This window comes from Astatotilapia calliptera, chromosome 23, assembly GCF_900246225.1.
Source record: "Astatotilapia calliptera chromosome 23, fAstCal1.2, whole genome shotgun sequence".
Classification (NCBI taxonomy): domain Eukaryota; kingdom Metazoa; phylum Chordata; class Actinopteri; order Cichliformes; family Cichlidae; genus Astatotilapia; species Astatotilapia calliptera.
The window spans coordinates 27,337,150-27,355,987 of NC_039323.1; the positions used below are offsets into that span (position 1 = coordinate 27,337,150).

At 38.3% G+C, this 18,838-nt stretch overlaps 1 protein-coding gene across 1 annotated transcript; it reads left to right on the forward strand.

The window, feature by feature from the left end:
* The first annotated feature begins 4,894 nt into the window (after positions 1 to 4,894).
* On the forward strand, positions 4,895 to 17,005 carry LOC113016077 (sodium/potassium-transporting ATPase subunit alpha-1-like). The gene is made up of 23 exons (XM_026158605.1): positions 4,895 to 5,155; positions 5,644 to 5,754; positions 6,033 to 6,092; positions 6,760 to 6,861; positions 6,983 to 7,084; positions 7,222 to 7,335; positions 7,532 to 7,666; positions 8,113 to 8,230; positions 8,392 to 8,660; positions 8,755 to 9,063; positions 9,190 to 9,324; positions 9,818 to 10,010; positions 10,106 to 10,281; positions 10,383 to 10,519; positions 11,712 to 11,862; positions 11,957 to 12,125; positions 12,210 to 12,364; positions 13,238 to 13,361; positions 13,876 to 14,021; positions 14,121 to 14,251; positions 14,396 to 14,497; positions 15,982 to 16,073; positions 16,852 to 17,005. Exons 1-23 carry the CDS (start codon positions 5,144 to 5,146, stop codon positions 16,878 to 16,880), a joined length of 3,072 nt encoding a protein of 1,023 aa, XP_026014390.1. The 5' UTR covers positions 4,895 to 5,143; the 3' UTR covers positions 16,881 to 17,005.
* The last annotated feature ends 1,833 nt before the right edge of the window (positions 17,006 to 18,838 follow it).

Below are 18,838 nucleotides of genomic sequence, written 5' to 3' on the forward strand. Positions count from 1 at the left end.
TTTTTCTTTAGCCATTCAGAGGTGACCTTTCTGAATAATGAATAATATAATAATATATTATAATATATAATAATAATAATGAACTGTGGTTCACTGAAGTCCAAAAGCCTTAGAAATGGCTTTGTAATCGTTTCAATGCAAATAGACATCAATTAATTTGTTTCTCAGACGTTTCTTTAGATTACAGGTTGCTTTTTGAGATCTTTTTGCCTGCTTCCGTTTGTCAGATAGGTTCTATTTCAGTGATTTCTTTATTTGCCAGGTCTTGCAGCACAGAGGTTATCACTAAACTGCCATTTAAGTAAACACTGTCGTTGCAATCTCTCTCTCTCTCTCTCTCTCTCTCTCCCTGTATAACTGTATTGTTTCACAATTAAGAATAATAATTGGCATTTCACAGAAATTCACATCAAGTTTGTGATTCCTGAGGAAGTGCGGTGATATTCCCCCAGGAAAGACAAAGTGGCTTTCTACACTTGATCCATGACCTTTCATCACCTTAACAAAAGATATAAAGATATGAAAAATCCAAGTTGAACAGTCAGTCACCAAATCCATCTTGCCAGTTTTTGTATTTTTATTTCCCCCTGTGACTGCTAGTAATTATGCGGCTATAAATTGTCCCCTTCTGTGGCATATTTGAATTTGGTGTTGACAGCAAGTATCTAGTCTATCTCTTTATTTGAAGTGTTTCTCCCAAACTTTGCAAAACTGTGATTGCAGATATTTGACTTTGATTACAGGTCACAGAGCTGGGATCCCATTGTGATGGTGCTGACTGACTCTACTACAAAACATCTCTGAAGTACAATTATGAAAAATCCATGTTTTGGGACATTTTAAGGTAGGTTTACTCCATCAAACACTGATTAGTGAACAGTTTATTCATTTTTTTCCGATAGTCCTTTGGAGGACTCTTACAATAGTACATTTAAGGCTACTTATGCCTTTGACATTGAACTCCTTGCAGCTGTTAAATGAACTAAAAATCAAAAGCACTGTCCTTATGTTTGCCCTGAGATTGGGTTTCATTCTTATTAGTTGAAGAAAATTGAATAAGACCGAGGGGCCCTTAACAGGATGTCAGTCAACGTAGTTTGAAATCAAGGAAACCAGTTTTACTCTATGTAAGCATTTATTGCCGGGGGGTCCTTCAATCTAAAAGAAAAAACGTGCATAGAGTGAATACAACTTCACTAAAAACCAAACGAAAAAAATATTAAAATGTTTGTTATTACTGCCCATTAAAAAGCCTACGTTTTATTTGTAAACCATGAAATCAACTGATCCACACCAAAGCCCAATTTTCCTGCTGTAAGGTGATAGTGCTAAGCACTGCACCACCTGGGAATTTTTTTAGAAGTGATCTTTTAATGCAGGCAGTGAGCAGTGATGGTTTCATTCTTTCAGGGAAATAAAGGCAGTATTAGTGTGAAGGGCAGTTACTAGCATGGCTTTTTTTGAGAAACGTTTTCCGAACAAACACCGCTATCCAGTCTTAAAGTCCTGACTCAAATTACCTAAACACTGCACGACTGTTGAAAGGAAGTTGACGGGAATGACTCACTGCTAAATGGTGTGTTTCCAAATCTGAAACTTTTCAGTTTGTCTGTTTGTCACTGTTTACTATAGCAATAAATGAAACAGAACCGAAAGGGTCTCTTTGCTGCTGTTGCCAGTGTCTAGAGTGCTAAGAAAAATAAATTCTACTTACTTGTCCAGTTCTGAGATAAAGTGATATGTTGACCTTACTGCACAATTACTCTATTTAAAAAAAATGTGATGTTAAATGTAAAAAAAATTAATTAAGAAGATTAAAAGCATTATATCTCACATTCAAACTTTTCTCAGCACACTTTGGTTAAATCAAAATTCAGTCACACAACTGATTTAAATAATGTCATTATTGTGCTAGGGAACAGGGAAATATAATAATGCATTTATATAGTGCTTTTTGGGGCCCTCAAAGTGCTTTACAATTCCACTATTCATTCACTCCCACACTGGTGGAGACAGCTACAGTTGTAGTCGCAGCTGCCCTGGGGCAGACTGACAGAAGCAAGGCTGCCATATCGTGCCATCAGTCCCTCTGGCCATCACCAGTAGGCGGTAGGTGAAGTGTCTTGCCCAAGGACACAACGACCGAGACTGTCCGAGCCGGGGCTTGAACCGGCCACCTTCCGGTTAGGGGACGAACTGCCAACTCTTTGAGCCAGGATCGCCCATGATTGTGTCTTCAAAATACCCATAGCATCATAGACATTTATACTACAAGTATATTTATAAAAGTTAAACAGTAATGCTCTTTAAATGGAAATGATGTGTACTGTCATTTACATCTTTTTATTATTTTATTTATTTATTTATTTATTTATTTTTACATTTGTTACATTAATTTCCGAGATTTTCCATGTTTTTCTCCTGCCTCTTTAGTTTTATATGATGCACTCACTTTGTTCTCTCTCTCTCTTTGCATCTTTATACCCCTCCTCACTTAGCTTAATGGGGTGACAACACACGGTTGCTCGTTTACAGCAAACATATCCAGCTCCGCCGTACATCAAGGACAGTCCTTCCTTTATGATCAGGTTGTTGAGTTGGAGTGGGGGCGGGGGATGGGGGATGGGGGATGGGGGGCGGGAAGTGTTGGATAGGATGTTAAATTGCAATGCTTAGGCTACAATACTCCTCAATAAACACCAGAAGACGTCACTAGATATGTGATTTATTCACAAATAATAAATGTTTATCTGCAGTAACCTCAGAATAATCTTCATTTTCCATACTCACAGCCTCATACCTTTTTCAACCCATGTGGTGCTACGGCAGGGATCAAACTAGATCATCAGGCAAAACATACAAAATTATATAATAATACAGATGACTGAAATTTTGAAATATTAAATAAGTATCCAAGCTTAGCTGGATTTTAAAAAACAAAACAAAACAGTAAATACCATATCTTGGTCCAGTCAAAATGCATTACAATCTCTGTCAGTTTTCCTCAGTTAACAAACATAAGCATAGAAGTGAGCCTGAAAATGTTTATGTGCCTGTGTATGGAGGCGTATTTCATTGACACTTAGCAACATTACATTTTTACAGAAGAAAAAAATCACAGTGATGTTAAAAATGCTATTTTATCAACTTCCACGTGGCTTTCTTACCTCACAAACTCATTGGTCCAACATATAAATCCTGAAAAAACAAAGTGCTGAAAAGGGGCTTCTTGATGTTGCTCCTGTCTATTATTGTAGGGTCTTTATCTTACAATTTAAAAAAGAAAGAAACCCCCCCAAATTGAACAGGCGTTAATACTGCCAAGATTCTCGTTGATACTCGCATCGAAATAAAAGACTGCTGAGAATAGCTGCTGTTGGCAGTATATGAGCTCACTGTGTGTCAATTCAAGTAAAGTAAGATCTCCTACTTTTTCAAACTCTCTGGGTTAACATCGTAAAATGCTTGTTGTGCTCAGCTCACCTTTCTTTGGAAACAGCGTTTCTTAGGAACTGCTTTCTGCCCCTCTCTTTTCTTTCTTGTAATTATTTGATTTTGCTTTCTTGTAGAAAGACATGACTCACAGTGTGCATTAGCGCTCGCCTAGGCAGAATAAATCAGTTGTGCTATAAAAGTGAGTCAAGCGTGGGATGGACTGAACCATTTTGTGTTTTTCTAATATATATTAATATGTACAGAAGTGTGCTTTGGACCTCGTACTTAAATTTGAACCATCTCATTCATCATTTACCTTTCTCTCATATTTATTTTAGACAGTTTCCATATTTTCCTCCTGCGCCTTTTGTTTTACATTTTACCTCATCTTTGTCGCTCCATTCTTTGCATCTTCACAACGATCCTCACTTTGCTCTGTGGGTTGATAACACAAAGTTATACGTTTACAGCAAACATATCCAGCAACTCCCTGCTCTGCACCCATAAAAACTTCAAGGACAGCCCTTCCTTCCTAAACAAGAAGAGGATACATTGATTTGATGAGGGACATCAGGGTCAAAAGTGTTTTTTAATTACATGCTAGGTCTTTGTTGACAAAACTACCCCTTAAAGATTTATGAATTTTACAAGATTACAAGTTGTAATTTTTTTCTTTTTTTTTTTCATTTCTAAAAACCTGTTCCTTCCATAAATGGTGAAAAATCCTAATCAATTAGAGATATATTTTTGCCTCATGGGGTTTCCCAAGGCAAATGGCAAATAACCCTCTCCTTCATCTCTTCTCTCACATTTATTTCAGACAGTTTCCGTGTTTCTTTTCTAGGTTTTCTCCCTCACCCTTTTTTTGTTTGACAGTATATCTCTTCTTTGCCGTTTCTTTCTTTCTATCTTTACACCCATCCTAACCTTGCTTAATGAGATGATAACATGCTTACATTGATTCACACGTTTACAGCAAACATATCCTGTAACTCCATGTACTCCGACCAGTCAGACATCAAGGGCAGCCCTTTCTTTGCGAACAGGAAGAGAACATCTTGGTTTGATGAGGGATATCAGGGTCAATTTTCGAGCATAGCTGTGTTCATCAAGGCACCTAGAACACGCTAGGTCGCTGATGATTGGTTTTGTAATTGTATGACCAGATTCGCAGTGAGGTTTGCTGTGCCCAAATGTATAGGGAGGGTTCATTGTGCATGTCTGGCAGAGGATCCTTGTTTGTTAGATCTTTAACTTCCCCTTCCAGCAACGCAAGGATGACAAGGATGAAGGGTTATCGAAGTTGACTGATCAATTGTGGTAGCTCTATTGCCGAGATATCTGCACTGAGTAGTGGCACCAAAGCTGAAGGGAGCCATCAAGCTGAAGGAGTCCAACCAAGTGTGGTTAGCTGTTGGGCTTCTGGACACAGCTGACGGGTACCCTTGGCAGTGACTGAAGCAAAAGATTTGAGTGTTGGAGGAGTTTAATCATAATACCTCCCCCAACCCATGACCTATTGAGTTTAACCTCCACGCTTCCTTCCTCTAAGCTCCTCCTCCACAGGTATAAAAGTAAGCTGAAATTAAGCCACCTATGTTCAGGGCAGAGTGGAAGACGCAGGAGACAACTGGACTGAAAGAGGGAGGTGGAGTAGGAAGGTTAGACTGATTAACTGAACTGACTGCTGTCAGACTGCACTGCAACCATGGGAGTGACAGTAAGTTTGGACTGAGCTCGACAGTTTTGGATTGCTCAGGGTTGAATATTCTTGCCGCTTACTTACACATTAGCTTACATCTCTGTTAAATTTCTTTCTTTTTTTTTTTACTTCTTTATCAACTGTGAAGAGACATTTTTCGAAATTATATAAACAATGACACATTTACTTCATTATGTAAAATCTGAAAGGCAACTTTCCAGCATGTTTCATGTTGTATCAGTTTTATTTAAAACCCTATTTTGTGACACTGTGAAAACATACATTAATTTCTTTACAGCTTTAGAAACTTAAAACATATTCTAAAATGATCTATTTGAATTTGAATTTGCTGTTCTAATATTTAACAGCATATCAGTTAACAATATATTATTCTTTAATTGTTGACAATAATTAATAATTTAGTTTCATGCAACTTTCTGCTTTAAAATCACCTTCAATTTTAGTCGTATTCAGAACTCCCTTTTGTGACACTTTGTTCATAACAGAAAATGAAAGATGATTACAAACTGGCGGCAACCGCAGACCACGAAGAGAAGAGGAGCAAGAAGGGTAGAAAAAATAGGGATACGGAGGACCTGAAAAAAGAAGTTGACCTGGTGAGTACGTAAATTATGTGAAGCCACTCTGGGATAATCTTTCATGTAAGTGTTTGATTGGCACAATTTAAGTATGCCAATATAGTATAAAGAGTTTATAACATGTGAAAATCCGTGTTCAAACACAAAAAGATTCTTATCTTAAAATGACTCTGTATGGAGCAATGTGTAAAGTGCAGATGCATTTTGTCCCCTGTGTCCTTCTGGAGGAATTTACAGGGATGTTTTTTAAGCCTCAAATGACATTTTCGTCTTTTTCTCTCCCACACTCTCCTTAGGATGATCACAAATTAAGCGTGGACGAGATTCACAGAAAATATGGAACCGACCTAGTCATGGTGAGGACTCCGAATATGTGTCTTTGTTTTTGTGAGTGTTTGAGATGGTAAGGGCAGAGGCCAGGAAAGATCAGGTAGTCTTGAAAAACATCATGGTGTGCATGCAAATAATAGCATATAAAATGTTCAAGATCTCAGTTTCTCACCCACTATGAGCAGTATCTAGTTACGGAGTTCTGTTTTATTGGTCTAGTTTTACAAACCAAATTCTTCAAATTTGAACAAAATGAAAACTAAAAGACTTTTAATCCACACGAGCCACTATTTTTTTCACATCTCTTTTATAGGTAAGCATGTTAAACAACTAAAAAGCAATCAAATAATAATAACTTAATAATTTGCTATATGTTCTCCAGGCTTAATCTTTTTGAACTTTCTTGTTTTTTCAGTCATTTGTTGCCTTGACAGCTTTTGTGTGGCCTGTAGCAAACATCAAATTTAACATTAGCTCATTTTGTGCATAAAATTGTAAAATTACAGAGAAAATACCACTGCCTTGCCACTGCTGTGCCAAGTAAAAAAACGGCATTGGAAAGGCAAAATTAAGAGGGTGACAGGAACCAGTAAATATACTACAATATTACTGTTGTAGGATGTAACTATACTGTACTACACATGTACAGACAAGTCTTTTGAACTTCTGGGGTAACTGAGACACTGTTTTTAGGGTCTCTCCTCCTCCAGAGCAAAAGAGATCCTGGCCCGAGATGGCCCCAACGCCCTCACACCTCCTCCCACAACACCCGAATGGGTCAAGTTCTGCAAACAGGTAGGAGTCCAACATCCTCACCATGAAAACCACAAACCTGTGTTTTAACTCACACATTATAAATGCAAAAAAAAGTAAGTACAACCACCAAAGGTTAAATGTTATTTCCCCTGGTTTCCAGCTGTTTGGTGGTTTCTGCATGCTGCTGTGGATTGGTGCCTTCCTCTGCTTTGTGGCTTATAGTATCCAGGCTGCCTCAGAAGATGAACCTGCAAGTGATAACGTAAGCGAGTCTTTATCTAAATTGTTATTGTGACCATTAATTCAATTCAATTCAATTCAATTTTATTTATATAGCGCCAAATCACAACATAAGTCGCCATTAAGGATCACCTAACTCTCTCGTGTCTCTTCATGTAGTTGTACCTAGGTATTGTCCTTTCTGTTGTGGTCATGATCACGGCTTGCTTCTCCTACTACCAAGAGGCCAAGAGCTCCAGGATTATGGATTCCTTTAAGAACATGGTCCCACAGGTGAGACACTGAAAGGAAAACTAATGTAAATTCAACATATTTACAGCTTATATGAATTAAGAAACTGCAGTATTTTTTGCACAGTCTTAAGGGAAAAGTTCTGCACTGATGATACATTTTATCATCTGAAATTTTGGTGTTGGCATTAAATTCAAACCGGGTTAATCAAAAATTCCTAAAATCTTTGATTTCATAGCAAGCCCTGGTTATCCGTGACGGAGAGAAGAAAAGCATCAACACTGAGGAGGTGGTGCTTGGAGATTTAGTGGAGGTGAAAGGAGGAGACCGGATCCCTGCTGATCTGAGAATCATCTCTGCTCACGGCTGCAAGGTCTGTATCTCAAATACTCTTTATGCCAGCAAACATTTTTGTAGAGCATGTGTTTGATATCTACTATTATTTATTTATTTATTTAAATGAGAAGAAGACATGCTGTGATGTTTAGTTAGTTTTAGACATAGTTTAGTTATGGCCGGCGACAGAGTCAAGCTCAGCCCTCAGTCCATTTAGATTAGCTAATCTTGTGCATGCAAGCTGATTGCTCAACTGTTCAACATTTTTATGTATCCCACTAGTAAATCTGAGAAGTTACTAGCTATGTTGATTGGATGTGGTGGTCTTCATTCTAAGTAGCTTTTCTTTGATCATATCATAAACTGTTCCCATTTGTTTCTTAAGTTTATTATTATTATTTTTTACAAAAATATTTAATTCTGTGTTTTCATGTCACTGATCCCCTCACTGATCTTCGTTTGATTTTGTTTGTTATCTCTCAGGTGGACAACTCCTCCCTGACGGGTGAATCAGAGCCCCAGACTCGTTCTCCAGAATTTTCCAATGAAAACCCACTGGAAACCAGGAACATTGCTTTCTTCTCCACCAACTGTGTAGAAGGTAGAGTATGAACAGCTTGTGGTTGACAATTTGAGTGTGGTTTTTATTTGATGAAACAGTAGTTTAGTGATGCTTGCTGGTAATCCACAAAATAAGAAGGATAACAAGGAAGAATGAAATCATCCATTGTTCTGTGGACTCTGTGTCTCTTCAATTTTCAGGCACAGCCAGAGGAATCGTCATCAACACTGGAGATAATACTATCATGGGCCGTATCGCCACCCTGGCTTCCAGTCTTGAAGCTGGAAAAACTCCCATTGCCATTGAGATCGAACATTTTATCCACATCATCACTGGAGTGGCCGTGTTCTTGGGTGTTTCTTTCTTCATCCTCTCCGTCATCCTTGGATATAACTGGCTGGAGGGTATTATCTTCCTCATTGGTATCATTGTCGCCAACGTGCCAGAAGGTCTCTTGGCTACTGTCACTGTGAGTTTTGGTGTCAAATGACATTCTCTGCAGATAGCTTATGTCTTACTGTCTGCAGTTGTCATAGTTTTGAAAACTTACGTTTTGTCTGTAGGTGTGTCTGACTCTGACTGCTAAGCGTATGGCCAAGAAGAACTGCCTGGTGAAGAACTTGGAAGCTGTCGAGACTCTGGGCTCCACCTCCACCATTTGCTCTGACAAGACCGGCACCCTGACCCAGAACAGAATGACCGTGGCCCACATGTGGTTTGACAACCAGATCCATGAGGCCGACACCACTGAGAACCAGAGCGGTACCTCTTTTGACAGGAGCTCTGCCACCTGGGCTGCTCTGTCCAGAATCGCCGGACTCTGCAACCGGGCCGTCTTCCTGGCTGAACAGAACAAAGTTCCTGTTTTGAAGGTGATAAACTTTCATTTCTTAAGGCTCTTGTGGTTGGCAAGTAAAAGCTTTGGTATTTTAAATAAGGCATAGGATGTAACTTATGAATCCATTTTACCAACTCTGTCTTTTTCTAAAAATCCACAGAGACATGTGGCTGGTGATGCATCAGAAGCTGCCTTGCTGAAGTGTATCGAGCTGTGCTGTGGATCTGTTAGTGACATGAGAGAAAAATACCCCAAAATTGCTGAGATCCCCTTTAATTCCACAAACAAATACCAGGTAAATCATCCATACAGAGTGACAAATCTCAAAAATACATTGTACATGCTTTGGTTTGTGAACTTCTGTTTCAAAGCTTTGTGTTTAAATCAAAAGTCCAGTAAGCCAATTTTCTCAAAAATACCTATACAGTCTGACTTCTTGTTGTTATCAGTGGAGTCATCCTTTGCTGGCAGGAGTACAGTTTAAGGCAATAAACCTTGACGGTATGTTGTTGTGGAAATGCACAGTAGTATACTTCTTTGAAGTGCAGTGCCTGGTTCACATATATACTTGGGACATTGCAATGTAAAGTCTCCATGAACAATTCTATGTGGTCACAAATAATCGGCAGGCACAGTGACATCTCCACCAATGCTTGCACTCACTGCTAGATGGTGAAATTCAAGTCACACTCAAGATTACCCTTGCAAATGTAGAACGCCTAATGAGGGCCTAATTTTTGAGACCTGAAAACTTTGCGTTTAAATCAAAGCTTTCTGTTGCCCCACAGCTCTCCATCCATAAAAACAACACCCCTGGCGAAACCAAGCATTTGCTGGTGATGAAAGGAGCTCCAGAGAGGATTTTGGACCGCTGCTCCACCATCGTGATCCAGGGCAAAGAGCAGCCTCTGGACGCTCAGCTGAAAGATTCTTTTAATAGTGCTTATCTTGAGTTGGGAGGCCTTGGAGAGAGAGTTTTGGGTACAGCTTCACTTCTTTTTATATCAGCATTTATGAACTGTTTGTTTACTGGAGAAAATTTAATCTAACAAGTACTTTCTGTGTGTCTTTTTCAGGTTTCTGCCACTATAACCTCTCTGATGACCAGTTCCCAGAAGGCTTTGCTTTTGACACTGATGATGTGAACTTCCCCACTGAAAACCTGTGCTTTATTGGCCTCATGTCCATGATTGACCCTCCTCGTGCTGCTGTGCCCGATGCTGTGAGTAAATGCAGGAGTGCTGGAATCAAGGTATGCTAACTTTTTTGAAACAACAGATTTTAAACTTTCTCTTTTTTCAAACTGTGGTCAAAACTTCAAGTTAAATATTTTTCTTATCTTTTCTTTCTCAGGTCATCATGGTCACAGGTGACCATCCAATTACAGCCAAGGCTATTGCTAGAGGTGTGGGTATCATCTCAGAAGGCAATGAGACTGTTGAAGACATTGCTGCCCGCTTAAATATTCCAGTTTCAGAGGTCAACCCTAGGTTAGTTTTCTTATCAAGATTTATTTAGCTAGCTTTGAACATTTTGTGAGCATAAGAGGCAGCTGTTCAAATTAAATCAAGTTTGGCTAATGAAGGTTTTGACATCTGCAGAGCCTAAAAGGCTTTTACCATTAATTTGTGCAAGAAAAAATAATCTTGATATGGTTCTTAGCTACTGGCTTTCCTGTTTCTTCATCAGCAGTACAAGACTATACTATACTATAATCCTGAATCAGTAGTCATCTTCGTAACTCAAGTGCAAATAATACCTAATAAATGCAACACATGTGATTCATTATCTGCAACGGGAAGACAACAAGTAGAATATGTTGTAAATGTAGCTTTTTGCTGAATGTTCCATCATCAACTTTTGCTGAGGCTGATGTTATTTTCTTTCCCCCATCATTATCTTTTTCTAATATCCTTAACATAGTCTGTGCTTGGACACAGGATGTTGGACTACAGCTGCTGTTCGTTAATAGATGATTCTTATATAGTGCTTTCCTGCTCTATTTGAGTACTTGAAGTACTTTGTACAACATGCAACATTTATCCATTTATTCATGCACATTGACACACGAGCCAGCAACCTTCCAATTAGCGAATGAACTCCTCTACCTCCTGAGCCACACTACTGTCATCCAGTTGTCCCTCATTTATTGTGGGAGTTACGTTCTAAAAATAACCTGCGATAAGTGAAATCCGCGAAGTAGCCAAGTCTATTTTTTGCAATTATTATAAATGTTTTAAGGCTGTAAAACCCCTAACTACACACTTTTTTCAGACAGGCATCAAGATTTTTACACTTTTCTCTCTTGTTTAAATACTCTCAAAGTTCAAACCTTGTAGAAAAATAAGTGCAGTATTATAGAATGAAACTGAAGGCACCCGCAGGTGATGATGCTTCGTCGACATTGTTGTGTTTGTTGGGGAGAAAACTTACAAACATACAGTGCAGCACTTCAGAGTCACACTGCAAGCGAAGATTTATGTAAATTTGACAAGTTGAACGCAATCTGTACTGTGCAGGAGACACTGCACGAGGTTGATTGAAAATGGTCTACAGCCAATCAGGACGCAGAATACAATGCGCATTAAAAAAGAAAAAAGAAAAAAAAAGCATGCAGAATTGCACAAAAAAAAAAATCTGCGAAACACCTCTGTACTAACACTACTGCAATCTAATCTACAGGGAAGCTAAGGCCTGCGTCATCCATGGTAGTGAGCTGAAAGAAATGACCCCAGAGCAGCTTGATGATGTGCTGAAGCACCACACTGAAATTGTATTTGCCAGGACCTCCCCTCAGCAGAAACTGATCATCGTGGAAGGATGCCAGAGACAGGTGAGCATCAGGGGTGGCGGGAGTGGGGATTCTCACACACACAGTTTCAACATTGTTTTGTTTAAAATGTATATAAAAAAATGCTTTCTTCCAGGGAGCCATTGTGGCCGTGACAGGTGATGGTGTGAACGACTCTCCAGCTCTGAAGAAAGCTGACATCGGTGTTGCCATGGGCATCGCTGGATCTGATGTCTCCAAACAGGCTGCTGACATGATCCTGCTAGACGATAACTTTGCCTCCATTTTAACTGGAGTGGAAGAAGGTAACATCTATATCAAGACTTGGAAAAAAAGTAAAATTCCATAAAATACAAAGCTTCGCAGCAGCTGCTGAATTCCTTTTTCAGGCCGTCTGATCTTTGATAACTTGAAGAAGTCCATCGCCTACACTCTGACCAGTAAAATCCCAGAGATGTCGCCATTCCTCTTCTTCGTGCTTTTTGACATCCCTCTTGCCCTGGGAACTGTCACCATCCTCTGTATTGACCTGGGAACTGACATGGTGAGATTTTGCCTGATTCTGTTCAATTCAGTTTAATTCAATCTATGTAGAACAAAATCACAACAACAGTCACAAAAACAATGATTTTAGAAGGAAGAATCATCCACGCTGTTTTAGCTTTAGCACATTCTGTTAAACACGTTTAACTAATTGTTGTGTTATCTGGCCTCTTAGATAAATAAAGTTTGGTATTATCCACATAGCAGTAAAAGTCAATGTAAAAGGGAAGCATGTATAATGTAAACAGAATTGGTCCTAGCAGGGAACCCTGTGGAACTCCATAATTAACCTTAGTGTGAGAAGAGGACTCTCCATCTTACATGAAGAAACTGTAGTCCATTGGATGGAAAGGATTCAAACTACTGTAGCACAGTACCTTTAATACCAGCAGTATCACTGAAGCTGTTTCTGTGGTGTAATGTGGTCTACACTGACTATTTAGAAGTACTAATTATTACCTTAACCAGATCAATCGTAGGGAGAGAATCTAAATAAATATCAGTAGTATTAAAGCTTACTGTGAGTAATGATATGTTTGTGACATTGTTATTAAATGTTGTTTTTTAAATAGTTCAAATATTACTTATGAAGAAATTAATAAAGTTATTTATACTTAAGTAAGTTGGGTACAGTGCTGAAAAGAAAACTGCGATTTTTGCTGTTTTCCTTGATCAGAGATGGATAGGAAGATGTCCTGGGTTTTTCTTAGATCAACAATCTCTTTTTGCAGGCTAAAAGAAGATCTCTTTGTTAATGAGGGGGCATTTCCTCTCCAGCTTACCGAATCTGTTCTACACAGAAGCTCAAGCGGAAGATAATGCATTTATGGGTGGATAATTTGTTTTTTCTTTTTCTTTTCTTGTGCCATGACAGGTCCCTGCCATCTCCCTGGCCTATGAACAAGCTGAAAGTGACATCATGAAGAGGCAGCCTAGAAATGCCCAAACAGACAAGCTGGTGAATGAGAGACTCATCAGTATGGCCTATGGGCAAATTGGTAACACATCGTTCACTGTTTAACCTTTAGCTATATCAAATCTGTTTTTAATACTTTTGTGCTGTTTTAAGCCTTCCTCTACTGCCCCCTGCTGGATTTTGTTTATACTGCAGACACTAAAACACCTTTAAATATCATATCCAAAATGGGTACCGTCATTTGGTGAGGAAGTTATTGCTTATAGATTGAATGCAATCATTAATTTAAATGCATATTACTTTATTAAATTGAAAGATTTTTTGTTTGCAGGCATTAAAAACGGAATCCGTCAGTTTTTTTCAGGCAAATCTGACCATTATTTAATTTGTTAATAGGTTAAACGTGCGGCATTGTTTCAAACAATTAATGTGTTTAATTTTCATTCACCATGGATTTGCAGAGTATTACATTGACATGTCATATTTGCTACTGCTTTCTTTATGAAGAGGCAGCCACAGTTGTTATTTATATTTGTCATTAGTAAAAGTTGAAACCCTGTCTGATAAGCATTCTTTGATGTTTTTGCTTCTTTTAGGTATGATGCAGGCCTTAGGTGGCTTTTTCACTTATTTTGTCATCCTGTCTGAGAATGGATTCCTCCCCAAAGATCTGGTGGGAATCAGAGTGTTCTGGGATAACAGATATCTAAATGACCTGGAAGACAGCTATGGACAGGAGTGGGTCAGTCACAGTAATGTTACTAACTTTACTCCAGACTGTGAGAATTGTAAAACGTGTGTGTTTCAGTGATTCAGTGTTAATTTAGCTTTTGTCCCCCAGACGTACGAGCGCAGAAAGATCGTCGAGTTTACCTGCCACACAGCTTTCTTCACAAGTATTGTGATCGTCCAGGTGGCCGATCTGCTCATCTGTAAAACCAGGACCAACTCCATTGTGAAACAAGGAATGAAGTATGTATGCACAGATATACATGAGATCTCCAATAACAACAGACTTTGGAACCGCCATTTTCCAAATAAACCGGCAAATAAGTCCAGTTTTAACGAGATTAGTCTCTGCTGTTTTATTGATTCTTACATTTATTTATTTCACAGGAACTACGTTCTCATCTTTGGCATCTTTGAGGAGATGGCTCTGGCTGCCTTCCTGTCATACTGCCCAGGCATGGACATTGCCATCAGAATGTACCCTATGAAGTGAGTAAAAACAATCTGATAGGTTTACACTATAATTTTCTACACTGTAATTATACAAATGAACCAAAACACTCAGCATTATTTGGCTACTTTAGAGAAATCGCTATATAAGATAAGATAAGATAAGATAACCTTTATTAGTCCCACACGTGGGAAATTTGTTTTGTCACAGCAGGAAGTGGACAGTGCAAAAGTTATGAGGCAAAAATTAGAATACAATAAGAATAAATACAGTACACAACTGTACAGAATAGAATAAAATAAAATACTATATACAGTAGAATAAAATAAAATAAATATACAATAAGATAAAAATAGAATACAAATACAAATACTATATACAACTGAGTAAAAATACAAATACAAATATATTCATATTGCAAAGTTTTGCTATTTCACCCATGTTTTTGTGGCTGCCTAGTTTGCCATCTTCATTTATGCAAAGACGATCATGTCCTTGTATTTTGTTAAATGGAGTTTTAGCGTTGTTAATATAAAATAAAATATGTTTATTACTGTCATTTCCACTTTGTAGTAAAGCGCACAAGCTGCGATATGGGTTGCTCTCCTCTAAAAAGAAAAAAGTTAAGACACTTTTAGGCTCATCGGCTCAGAAATTCATACAATCTTGCCAAAGAATATCCAAGAGGACCATAAAACATTTGCATTAATTTGTTTACTTTTCCTGTGGATGTTCTTTAAATGTTGTGCAGTATATCATAAGTTTTCTATGTGTGCATTATGACATTGAAAGGGATCATGTCCGTATGGTCTCTTCTAGACGTGACCAGTAACAGGAATTTTAAGATCAATACTGACACAAATATTTGGTGATTTCAGAACTGATACTGGCCAATTTTTTTCTTTCAGACAGAAAATATGAACAGCTTTCCCTGTTATTTGTTATATGTAGTTATATATGAGTCCTTGATGTGACAATGAGGTTTTAAAACAGTCTTTCTTTGTCGTGGATTGCTTGTTTGTGCTCTGTCCAACTTTGTTCGGGTTAGCTGGGTTTTGTGTTTGTGCCGTTTCAAATATGTGTTGCCAACAGGGAAGTTGCAGAGTGCCCTCTGGTAGGCAAACTTGCAACATCAATGGTCATAAAATGACTGAAGGCTTTTTTCTCCCCATGTCTTCCTTACTTTTTTTTTTAATCAACTGTTATATATCCTGATACTGTTATTTAAGCTGATATATCGACCCCACTGATATATCATTTGGTCTCTAGTCTGTTCTTACTGACCTGTAGCAGTGAGTACCTTCTGTTTTTAGATTTTTTAGATGCGTCGTTTTGCTTCCTCACCTCATAAATTCATTTTAACATCTGGTTGTCTACAGCATAATGTTCACCATCAAAGCTTTTCATGTGCTTTTACAGAACCTGACATAAGAATTTCCAAGATGTTGAGAAGCAAGCTTTTGTGTGGGTTTTTTTTTTTGTCATTTGAAATTGAATCTTTGTCTGTCCATCCTTACCTTAGGCCAATGTGGTGGTTCTGTTCCGTTCCCTACTCCTTCCTCATCTTCATCTATGATGAAGTCAGAAAATATATCCTCAGACGCACCCCAGGAGGTAAGACCTTCCCAGCTCTTTGTTTTACTTTCTGACACACGTAGGACACATTTTTGCCTGTAAACTCTGCATTTTAAATATTAGTGTAGGGGAATGCAAAGGTCATACTTTTTTTTACATTTTATCTAAAGGGTTTGAGAAACCACAAACTGAACACCAGAACAGCAAAAAGTATTAAGAGTGAAAGGTGAAAAATGTTGATTATTCCAAGAAATGAAAATAAACTGTGTCCTGATGATCAGACTTCAGTTCAGAATTGTACAGGATGTAAATCTAATAATATAAAACCCAAATACACAAACCTCTAGCTCTTCTAGGGTCATATGACTTCATCCCAGGGTGAATATTAATGGCCTCGCTCATGATATCCTCTCATAAGCAACCCTGAGACCAAACTGACACACCCTCACATGTCCCTGAAGGGTAGAGCTCCTAATAGCATCATCACCAAAATCATGGCTGCAGTTTATCTTCTTTATAATCCCCAGTCAAGTCAATTTTTTCCCCAATAACTGTCAGTAAACATAAGCAAAATAAAGTAAAGACAGATAAAAATTAGATAAGTTGGCCACTCTATAATTTTTATTAGAATTTTTCGTTGGATCTGTAAAAGACAAAAGGAAGTATCTAAACTCTCACATTTGTGGGTGTGCGAATGCACGAGTTGTGTAAAGCGCTTTAAGTGCTCAGAAGAGTAGAAAAGCGCTATACAAGAACCAGTCCATTTACCACATTTGACATGAAACATCACACTAATTGTGTCTCATTTGATTTCTAGGTTGGGTGGAGCTAGAGACATACTACTGAGCCAACATGACATAGGCTTGGAGGATGTGCGTTTTTCATTACCATCTTATGCAATCTTACATTATTAATATAAATATATATTTATCAGTGTGTGTCACAATAAAGAACGTCTGTTGTACACTGAGGCTGCCTGCATGTTAGTGTCTTTTGTAAACACTTTTCTCGTAGGTTTCTCTGTTTTGTTAGCAGTAAAAATACTGATTCAGGATGGGGGTGGGGGGGGGGGGGATTTCCCTGAAGCTTCAGCAGATATAGGACCTGTGATTCATTTCCACCTTTCTACAGTCCTTAGTTTGGTACAAGCTATGTGTCACAAATAAAAAAGTAACATATTAGGACATTTTTCTAATAATTTGCTGAGAGGTTAGAGACCATTTTGTTCAAGAGCACAGAGTATATTAATGGGCAAAGTGTTGCTAATTTCTTAGATTTTCCATTTTTCCCCCTCCCCTTCGCTCTTTGTTTCTTTGTACTTTTACAACTGCCACCAAAACCAGCACTACCACCACCTTTACTAAACATGGTTGAGTAGCTACAAAGAGTCATAAGTGTACTAGAAACACTTCCAACAACCCCCACAGGCCAGCCGGTGAGCCAAGCCTTCCTCCTCACTGCAGATTCCAAAGAACAGGAAGTGCACATGTTGATTTTGTGAGGAACATCAAAGTCCTTTGGTTAAAGGGCAATCGTTTTTTTTTTACATTTTATTAGAGAAGTTAAAGATATTGTTGTCTCTTCAAGGGTACAGTGTGTTCCAGGTACTCTGTGTTGCTCACTTATTCACTGAAACCATCTCAGTTAAACTTTATGACTTTGCTTTGATTTCTGCTGGCCGCAGAAGTGCTGAGCTGGGGCTTCCAGTTCCCAAACCTTTTGGTTCCTGATAGCATATCAGTGAAACCAATTAAATCGTATTTGTAAATTGACTTTGCCCAGATTCTGAGTCACGATAAAAAGAAAACACACCCTCTTTTCCAAGGGTTTAAGGATCAGTACATAATAGAAAAATCTGGTCGTTATGAGGTTTTAAAGTTAGTTAAATACAACCTTCAATGAATAGCAAAGCCATAGCAAAGCATGAATAGTCCTTTTACATGATTGTTCAGAATTTAACTTATACACTGTGATCACCTGTTAGGTCTTCACCCAAAGTCAAGGTCACATTTGTCATTTTACAGACATTTTTCCATTTTCACAGCCAGACCTTCACGCACCCTGCCTAAATTCCACCAAATCCTTGCTCTTCATGTAGGAACATTACTGAATCCGAATTAGTCGTTAACATAAGGTTCTTAATAATTTAATGACTGGTATCCTGTTAGATGGTGATGAGCATGATCTTATTGGTCATGATTGTGGAGGGAGTGGTCTTATTGGTTGCCTCCCACATTAGGAAGGCGTGGTTGGGGCTTTCCTTTCACCATTATGCTAACATCAGTGAAATGCTGGTGAATTCACATATTTCCATGCTTTTTATGTGTCAGGGTTACCACTGACCATCCTGAACTTTAACTTTGTCAAGTAGATTGCTTTTTACTGGATGTGACTCTTTAAAAGCCTCATTGATTTCTCAAAGGATTCTAATTGTCTTTATTTTCTGTAATACAGTAAGTCAAAAGCACATCACTCTACTGCTCAGCTTTACACATTTCAAAAACCTTGAAACTGCTATTGATTGTAAGCTGAATGAACTAGTACATCCTTGAAGTTTCAATAAAGCACTGGGAGTCAGATTTATCAGGTAGATGTGCAGTAATACAGAACAAAGGGTTGTTGCTGAAAAGAACAGTGCAGATCTGTGCACCAGGATTTTAACTGTATGCACAGAGTAATTCGAAGCACTAAAGCAGTTTTATTCCTCCACCACATTGGATCAGGTAGACAAGGTTTTACTCTTGTCTACCTGCCTGCCAGCTTCATATTCACCATCCTTTTTCTAATATATCCATTATCCCTCC

What these genes read in the sequence shown, in the direction of transcription:
- LOC113016077 (XM_026158605.1), top strand. An exon ending in TGAAAAAAGAAGTTGACCTG is followed by an intron (nt 5,755 to 6,032) that starts GTGAGTACGTAA and finishes CACTCTCCTTAG; the next exon opens with GATGATCACAAATTAAGCGT. An exon ending in TATGGCCTATGGGCAAATTG is followed by an intron (nt 13,362 to 13,875) that starts GTAACACATCGT and finishes TGCTTCTTTTAG; the next exon opens with GTATGATGCAGGCCTTAGGT.